This window comes from Bos mutus, chromosome 4 (genome assembly GCF_027580195.1).
Source record: "Bos mutus isolate GX-2022 chromosome 4, NWIPB_WYAK_1.1, whole genome shotgun sequence".
NCBI lineage: Eukaryota > Metazoa > Chordata > Mammalia > Artiodactyla > Bovidae > Bos > Bos mutus.
In genome coordinates this window covers 18,051,203-18,059,819 of record NC_091620.1, presented here as the reverse complement: position 1 = coordinate 18,059,819, position 8,617 = coordinate 18,051,203, and the positions used below count along the sequence as shown (strand labels likewise).

The 8,617-nt window shown below is 55.5% G+C and overlaps 1 protein-coding gene across 2 annotated transcripts; it reads left to right on the top strand.

Moving 5' to 3' along the window:
- The first annotated feature begins 5,136 nt into the window (after window positions 1-5,136).
- On the top strand, window positions 5,137-8,563 carry RARRES2 (retinoic acid receptor responder 2). Of its 2 annotated transcripts, none has more exons than XM_070369123.1 (6): window positions 5,137-5,294; window positions 6,368-6,565; window positions 6,803-6,907; window positions 7,903-7,998; window positions 8,179-8,307; window positions 8,447-8,563. In XM_070369123.1, exons 2-5 carry the CDS (start codon window positions 6,392-6,394, stop codon window positions 8,290-8,292), a joined length of 489 nt encoding a protein of 162 aa, XP_070225224.1. In that variant the 5' UTR covers window positions 5,137-5,294; window positions 6,368-6,391; the 3' UTR covers window positions 8,293-8,307; window positions 8,447-8,563. The 2 variants fall into 2 exon arrangements, with proteins under 2 accessions (XP_070225224.1, XP_070225225.1); XM_070369124.1 differs by lacking the exon at window positions 5,137-5,294 and adding an exon at window positions 5,479-5,740.
- The last annotated feature ends 54 nt before the right edge of the window (window positions 8,564-8,617 follow it).

Below are 8,617 nucleotides of genomic sequence, written 5' to 3'. Positions count from 1 at the left end.
TACCCATTCATGATAAAACCACTCAACAAACCAGCAATAGAGGGAAATTATCTCCTTAGTAAAACCATACATAAGAAACACATAAACAAACACATGAAAAGATGCTCAACATCACTCATTATCAGAGAAATGCAAATCAAAACCACTATGAGGTACCATTTCACACCAGTCAGAATGGCTGCAATCCAAAAGTCTACAAGTAATAAATGCTGGAGAGGGTGTGGAGAAAAGGGAACCCTCTTACACTGTTGGTGGGAATGCAAACTAGTACAGTCACTATGGAGAACAGTGTGGGAGATTCCTTAAAAAACTGGAAATAGAACTGCCTTATGATCCAGCAATCCCACTGCTGGGCATACACACTGAGGAAACCAGAAGGGAAAGAGACACGTGTACCCCAATGTTCATCACAGCACTGTTTATAATAGCCAGGACATGGAAGCAACCTAGATGTCCATCAGCAGATGAATGGATAAGAAAGCAGTGGTACATATACACAATGGAGTATTACTCAGCCATTAAAAAGAATACATTTGAAGCAGTTCTAATGAGGTGGATGAAACTGGAGCCTATTATACAGAGTGAAGTAAGCCAGAAGGAAAAACACCAATACAGTATACTAACTCATATATATGGAATTTAGAAAAATGGTAACAATAACCCTGTGTACGAGACAGCAAAAGAGACACTCATGTATAGAACAGTCTTTTGGACTCTGTGGGAGAGGGAGAGGGTGGGAAGATTTGGGAGAATAGCATTGAAACATGTAAAATATCATGTATGAAACGAGTTGCCAGTCCAGGTTCGATGCACAATACTGGATGCTTGGGGCTAGTGCACTGGGACGACCCGGAGGGATGGTATGGGGAGGGTTCAGGATGGGGAACACATATATACCTGTGGTGGATTCATTTTGATATTTGGCAAAACTAATACAATTATGTAAAGTTTAAAAATAAAAACAAACAAACAAACAAAACAAAACAAACAAAAAAAAAGAAACACATAGTGAAGATCATACTCCAATGACAAAAATAGCTGAAACCTCCTTGAAGATCAGGAACAAGGGAAAGAATATCTGCTTTTACCTCTTCTAGTCAACAAAATACTGGAAGTTCTAGACAGAGCAACTGAGCAAAGAAGCAATAAGTAGATAAGCTGAACTTCAGGAAAATGTAAAGCTCACGGACACTACGAACAAAGTAGAACAGCAGCCCATAGAGTGGAAGAAAGTATTTGCAAATCATATATCTGACGAGGGGTTAACGTGCAGGACATATAAAGAATTCCAACAACTCAACAACAAACAGACAAGTTAAAATATGGTCAAAGGAGTTACACAGTCATTTCTCCAAAGAAGATATACTGCTACTACTGCTGCTAAGTCACTTCAGTCGTGTCCGACTCTGTGCGACCCCACAGACAGCAGCCCACCAGGCTCCCCCATCCCTGGGATTCTCCAGGCAAGAACACTGGAGTGGGTTGCCATTGCCTTCTCCCAAAGAAGGTATATGAATGGCCAATAAGCCCAAAAGAGCAGCCAAAAGGAATAGGAAGATTTGAAAAAGAAGCAAATAGAACGTCCAGAAAAATTTTAATGGAACTTAAAACATAATAGCCTGATGAAAAGCAGATTACACATAACTGGATCAGAAATTAGTGCACACGTAAATAAAGGTGAAGGATTTAACCTCCTCTTACCCGTCTGCTTGTCTCCATCTTCATCACCCTGGTTTCTGCCACGTTCATTACCTGCTTCCATTGTCTCTCTCCTACTGAGGGCATCCTGCACCTGAACTTGTCTCCCCTCTTGTCTACCCTCCACATGCTGGCCAGAGTGAGTTTTCAACAACTCTATTTGCTTTGTGATTTTTAAACTTTAAAAAAATTACTTTTACACTGCAAACAACAAATTAACCGGACGGTATGAGACTGTACAGATACAAAGGGCGTGCTGTTTTGCTTTCCTCTCTCCTTCGTCTTTCCCCTCTCTGAGCCAGACAGCTCCTCTCCTCAGAGGCAACCACTGCCACAGCATTTTGCTTCTCCTTCTAGAAACATTCTACGCATGTGTGAGCACAGGTAGACACACGTCGTTCGTGATGAGCACCTGACATGTGGCCAGTGTGGCTGAGGTCTTGGAGTTTTCAAACAAGAGACCAATGTTTCCCGTGTTGCTTCATTCTACTGACTATTGAAAATATTTGTGTTCACTTTTCTGAACAGGCTCTATGCAAGTGTCATGGTTACAGTTAAAATCATTTAGTATTTAAGGGCAAATGCCATGAAACATCACTGGTTTATGAGACTGTTGAAAGAAGTAGAAGACAATGAATAAGTTTTTTTTGCCAACACTCATTGCTTGAGTCATGGAAGGGTTTTACTAAGGTTTTCAGTAATGAGACGTCCCCAGGTGGCACCAGTGGTAAAGAACCTGCCTGCTAATGCAGGAGACAAGAGACGCGGGTTCAATCCCGGGTCGGGAAGATCCTCTGGAGGAGGGCATGGCAACCCATTCCCATATTCTTGCTGGGAGAATCCCCATGGACAGAGAAGCCTGGCGGGCTACAGTCCATAGGGTCACAAACACGACTAAAGTGACTTAGCATGAGCAAACATGTACCAATATTTTCCTGAAACTAAGAGAACATTGAAACTTCCCTGGGGATCCAGGGGTTAAGACTCTGCACTTCTAGTGCAGGTGTCATGGGTTCAAGCCCTGGTCAGACAGCTAGGATCCCACATGCCATGTGGCAATGCAAAAAAAAAAAAAATCTCAAAAATGATTTTAACCAGATATTCAACAATCAAAAATTTTAAATTACTGTAAGTTTTCTCACCAATATAACACTCCTATAACCAAGGACTTTCCAGGTGGCACTAGTGGTAAAGAATCCACCTGCCAATGCATGGGATGTAAGAGACGTGCGTTCAATCCCTGAGTAGGGAAGATCCCCTGGAGGAGGAAATGGCAACCCACTCCAGTATTCTTGCCTGGAAAATTCCATGGGCAAAGGAGGCTGGTGGGCTACAATCCATGTGGCCGCCAAGAGCCAGACACAACTGAGCAACTGGGCACATTTTGAAATCTTTGTCAGAAGGACCCGGATATGTGAATTTCTGCTTTCAACTGTGATGTCCGGGAAGATCATTAACCACCAGTACACAGCTAAGCGCTGTCGCTGCTCGCCTGGGTCACCTGACGCTGAGCTCACGATTGTACCCTGAGTAACCCCTGAACTGAACTGAACAGTAACGGGGCTTCCCGGCGGCGCTGGTGGTAAAGAACCTGCCTGCCTATGCAGGAGACAAGGGTGCGGGGTCGATCCCTGGGTCGGGAAGATCCTCTGGAGGAGGGCATGGCAGCCCCGCCCTCATCAGCCCTGTGCTGCCCGCCACTCATGCTCCTTTCGCCCACAGGCCGTTCTGTCTGGCTGAGTGACCTTCCTGTGTTTGCGCCTGGCCCCCTCTCCTGCCTTGCCCGCTGCCTGCTCCAGCCCTCCTTGCTCGCCCCAGGCCTGAGGCAGCCCCAGCTGAAAGCAGGGTCACTTTCCTGCCTTCCTCAGCGCAAGTCCACCTTGTCTTAGAAGTTTTCTCTGGTCACCCACTTCCTGGTCCTCCCCAGCACGTGGCCCTGCTGTTTCTCTAGGCCCAGAGGAAGTTCCTGGAGAACAAAGACCCCCAGCTCTCATCTCTGCTTAGTGATTGCTGACAACTCACAGATGGGACTGAAATGTCCAAGGTGGGATTTCAGCCCCCAGTACTGGCTAATTGAAGGCGAGGATCTTTCTGGAACCCCCAGGGGACATTGCAAAGGAAGCTCTGGGCTCCAGGTGGAGAATCCTGCCAGGGGTGCCTGGGAGGGGACCAAAGGCGGGTCATCTGTCCCTCTCCATACATCTTCCTGTTTAATCCTTCAAACAACCCCCTAGCGGGAGGGCCTCTGGCCCCCACATTGCAGAGAAGGGAGCAGAAGATGCAGGGGTCCTGGTGGTTAAACCAGGTCGTCTCCGTGCGGGCTTCCCTGGTGGCTCATCTGGTAAAGAATCCGCCCGCAATGCAGGAGACCCTGGTTCGATCCCTGGGTTGGGAAGATCCCCTAGAGAAGGAAACAGCTCCAGTATTAGGCCTGGAGAATTCCATGGACGTTGCAGAGTCGGTCACGACTGAGCGGCTTTCACTCGCTCTCCGTGGGCAACGGGCAGAGGGCCCGGGACTTAGGTAGCAGTGGTCCTGGTGGCTGACACACCAAGTCCCAGGGCTTGTTCTTATTTGCTCAGGAGCAGCATGTATGGATGTGAGAGTTGGACTGTGAAGAAGGCTGAGTGCCAAAGAATTGATGCTTTTGAACTGTGATGTTGGAGAAGATTCTTGAGAGTCCCTTGGACTGCAAGGAGATCCAACCAGTCCATTCTGAAGGAGATCAGCCCTGGGATTTCTTTGGAAGGACTGATGCTAAAGCTGAAACTCCAGTACTTTGGCCACCTCATGAGAAGAGTTGACTCATTGGAAAAGACTCTGATGCTGGGAGGGATTGGGGGCAAGAGGAGAAGGGGACGACAGAGGATGAGATGGCTGGATGGCATCATTGACTCGATGGACCTGAGTCTGAGTGAACTCCAGGAGTTGGTGATGGGCAGGGAGGCCTGGTGTGCTGCGATTCATGGGGTCGCAAAGAGTCGAACACGACTGAGTGACTGAACCGAGCAGGAGCTGAGCGCCTGTTTTCCCCTGACCCCCCAGCAGCCTTCAGAACCCCACCACGCGCCCTCCACCCACATGTGAGACCCTGGGAGACCATTGCCACCACAGATGGGATGTGATCCTTCACGCCTGACATGTTTGCTGGTGTTGGAGACCCCCTTCCTTCTCAGTGTGGTTCCAGGCTGCAGGGGGACGGTTCAAATGACTCGTCAAAGTCTCCTGGGGTTTGAGGATGTCTGGATTTCTGGGAAGAATTTTCTGGAATGAGTGTCTTGGGGACGGCCTGGAGGGGCCTGAGGGGAAGGGGTCGCCCTGTTCCTGGGGGCAGGGCAGCGCCCGGGCTGGGGCGGCCCGCTGGGCCAGCGGGAGGGGACGGGAGGGCAGGGCGGGACAGTGCAGGGCGGGGATGAGGAGGGGAATCCCGGGAGGGCCGTCGGCCAAGGCCGGTCCCGGCGGGCGGGGAGGAGCCGCGGGGCGCTGGAGGGGGCCCAGGAGGAGGTGGGAGGAGACGGGCGCGCCGCCGGGGGAGCCTGACGGGTGCCGGGAAGAGGCCGGGGCCGCAGGGGAGACCCCGAGGCGCAGCAGAGGAGGTGAGGAGGAGAGACCCCGAGGCGCGGGAGAGGGGAAGGGGGGAGACCCCGAGGCGCGGGAGAGGGGAAGGGGGGAGACCCCGAGGCGCGGGGGAGGAGGAGAGGGGAGACCTCGAGGCGGGGGAGAGGAGTGCGGGGGGAGCGCGGGGAGGGTAAAGGGCGCAGCTCCGGAGGCCGGCGTTTGTTGGCTGCTCCGCGAGCCTGGTCCTGTCTTCGAGGCGACGGCCTGGCACCTTTGCCCGGCGGGACCTGGGTCTCCACACCTGGGGCTTTCTGGTCCTCGGGAGGCTGCTCTCGGGCAGATTTCTCGGGGAGGGTCCGGCCCTCAGGCGCCCCCAACCCCAGTCACACGGATTGAGGTGCGGGGTTGGCGGGCTGAGAGAGGAAGAAGGCTCCAGAAAAGAACAAGGCAAGGGAGAAAAACTCTGCCTAAGAAGACAGAGGAGGTGGGGCGGAGGAGGGACCCCCATTTTCTGGGGGCAGTGGGGTGGGGGGGCGGGCGGAGGCGGTGGGGCTGATGGCAACGGGCTCTTTCAGCACAGCGAGGGTTAAGTGGGCTCCTAAAGCCCACCCGCCCTGGGCCCCTCCTGTTTAGGTCCTCCCCAAAATATTTAGCCTCCAGCCAGCCTCCATTCCTTCCCACCCCACCCCCAGTTTTGGGCCCCGATGGTGAGGATCCGGGGCTGGAGCCTTGTGTACCAGAAAACAGGGGGTGACGGGGGGGGGGGGGGGGGGGGGGGGGGGGGGGCGGGGGGGGGGGGGGGGGGGGGGGGGGGGGGGGGGGGCAGGGAGGTGGAGGCGGGAGCAGGTCCTGCTCCCCAGCTGCTGGCCCAAGGACTGGAGCAGACCCAGCACCTACCTCGGACAGGGCCAACCTGGGCTGGGCTTGGGAACAGTGGGGCCAGGTGGGAGGAGAGGGACGGGCCAGGGGAACACCAGGGCGTGGGGATGGGGGTCTGCAGGGCCACTCCGTGTCCCCCCACCTCTGCCCGGAGCCCACCAGACAGGGCCCCAGAGCCACAGGGCCCAGGAGCGGTGGCTCCTCCTCCGGACCCACACACAGCCCTCTGCAGGGTCCAGGAGAGGGAGGTGAAGCCATGTGGCAGCTGCTGCTCCCCCTGGCCCTGGGGCTGGGCACCATGGGCTTGGGCAGGGCGGAGCTCACGACGGCCCAGCACCGGGGCCTGCAGGTGGCCCTGGAGGAGTTCCACAAGCATCCGCCCGTGCTGTGGGCCTTCCAGGTGACCAGCGTGGACAACGCGGCAGACACGGTGAGCGCCAGCCCAGAGAGGGGAGGGTAGGGACGGGGATCGGGAGACCAGAACGTGCCCCCCACCGAGAGCAGGTGCACCGATACTTGGGCCCCAGCAAGCCGCCCAGCTCTCCAGAGAGGCCACCGGCCCCCGCCCCAGGGTGTGCTGCTGCCCGCTGGGGAGCAGGGACAGGTCACACCCGCAACAGCTCTGCCCGCTCAGCTGGGCCGCGGGCTTTCTCTTGTCTGTTGGCAGCTCTTCCCGGCCGGGCAGTTTGTGAGGCTGGAGTTCAAGCTCCAGCAGACGAGCTGTCGGAAGAAAGACTGGAGGAAAGAAGACTGCAAAGTCAAGCCCAACGGGGTGAGCTGATGGCAGGGCGCGTGCACCGGGCAGGAGTGGGCGGCGGGCTTCACAGCTGGAGAAGCCTGAGGTTGGAGACCCTGGGGTGGGGCAGCCTCCCTGGCTCTGACCGGCCTGCCTGCCTGCGCCCATGGCGCTGATGGCTGTGGGTGGGCTGAGGGGGCCACGACAGGCAAGAAGACGGACACACAGGCTCCAGAGCAGGTCCACCCAGGCTGCAGGTCACTGGTGGAAGGAGGCCGTGGTCCCCACCTTAGGCCTGGTGAACTTCCCATTTCGCATGAGTTTTCAAGGGGAGGATGGCTCGGCCTGGGCCGACTCCTAAGAGGGCTTGACTGTCATCAGCCACTTTGGGGGCCAAGTCAGTGCCATGGGGGTGATCCCTGGGCTCGGAGCACAACCACCTCTGCCAACCCCCAGTCCTGTTCCTGCACTGGCTCGTCAAGGCCTTAGTCACCGCCCTCTGCTGAAGGAGTGCTGGATTAGACTAGTGCTTTTCTGGACTTTTACACCAGGATCCCTGTGTTCAATTCAAATCTTGCAAGAAAACAGAAAACACAAATAAATGTAACAGATGGAAGCACAGTGGAAGCCAGGTGGGGAAAACCTGGCTGTGTCAGACACAGACAGACACACAGAGACACACACACACACAGTTTGAAAACTAAGTGCCGCCTACACACACACACATACACACAAACACACACAGACACACATACACACACACACACAAACTCAGAGAGTTTGAAAACTAAGTGCCGCCTACAGACACATACACACACACACAAATACACACACACACAAACACACAGTTTGAAAACTGCAGGATAGTTCTGACTTTTGAAAATTCCCAATCCAGAGCTAGGCTTCGCCTCGACCCAGCTGGCCTGCCAAAGGAACGGGCCCCACTGCAGGCTGGCCCCAGGTTCCGCCCTCACAGGGCTGCACGCCTCCCTTCACCCCTTTCCTCTCTGGCCCCCACGCCCCCTCCCCAGAGAAAGCGGAAATGCCTGGCCTGCATCAAGCTGGACTCAAAGGATCAAGTCCTGGGCCGGATGGTGCACTGTCCCATACAGACTCAGGTTCAACGGGTGAGGAGGGGACTGCTAAGGTGTGGAGAGACTGGGCCTTGGGAGAGGCCTGGATGGAGAGGTTGGGGAGGGGCATGGTGAGGAGGGGCTCTGGGCTCAGCCCAGACACTCCCTGGGAGGGGGGGCGGGGGTGGTAGGCGCTGGCAGGAACAGGGCGCCCGAGTGGCCCTGTGCTGGCAGGAGCTGGACGACGCCCAGGACGCCCAGTGCAGCAGGGTGGAGCGCGCCGGCGAGGACCCCCACAGCTACTACCTCCCCGGACAGTTTGCCTTCATCAAAGCCTTGTCCCCCTGAGCTGAGGCCTGGCAGGTAGGTGGCCAGGAGGGAGGGGAACGGGAGGACTGAGAGGACGCTGGAGCTGGGCTGCGGGAGGCAGGGGAACAGGGCCTGGGAGCCTGCAAAGACCGCCTCCCTCACGCCTGGCCTGTTTCTCTTCCCTTTCCTCTAGAAGTCACCCGGCTTCCTGGAAGGAAGGGAGGTCGCCAGTGAAAGCCTGCCTCCCTCCTCTGGGCCCGGGGAGGGGCCACCCCCTGACCCCTGAGCTAATAAAGCTGTGCTCAGCTGAGTTCTCACGCTCCCTCGAATTCCCTCCCTCCCCAGCTCAGCTGCAGGGCAGCCT

What these genes read in the sequence shown, in the direction of transcription:
- RARRES2 (XM_070369123.1), top strand. Translation starts at nt 6,392, where the DNA reads ATGTGGCAGCTGCTGCTCCCCCTGGCCCTGGGGCTGGGCACCATGGGC. An exon ending in TGGACAACGCGGCAGACACG is followed by an intron (nt 6,566 to 6,802) that starts GTGAGCGCCAGC and finishes GTCTGTTGGCAG; the next exon opens with CTCTTCCCGGCCGGGCAGTT. An exon ending in TACAGACTCAGGTTCAACGG is followed by an intron (nt 7,999 to 8,178) that starts GTGAGGAGGGGA and finishes CTGTGCTGGCAG; the next exon opens with GAGCTGGACGACGCCCAGGA.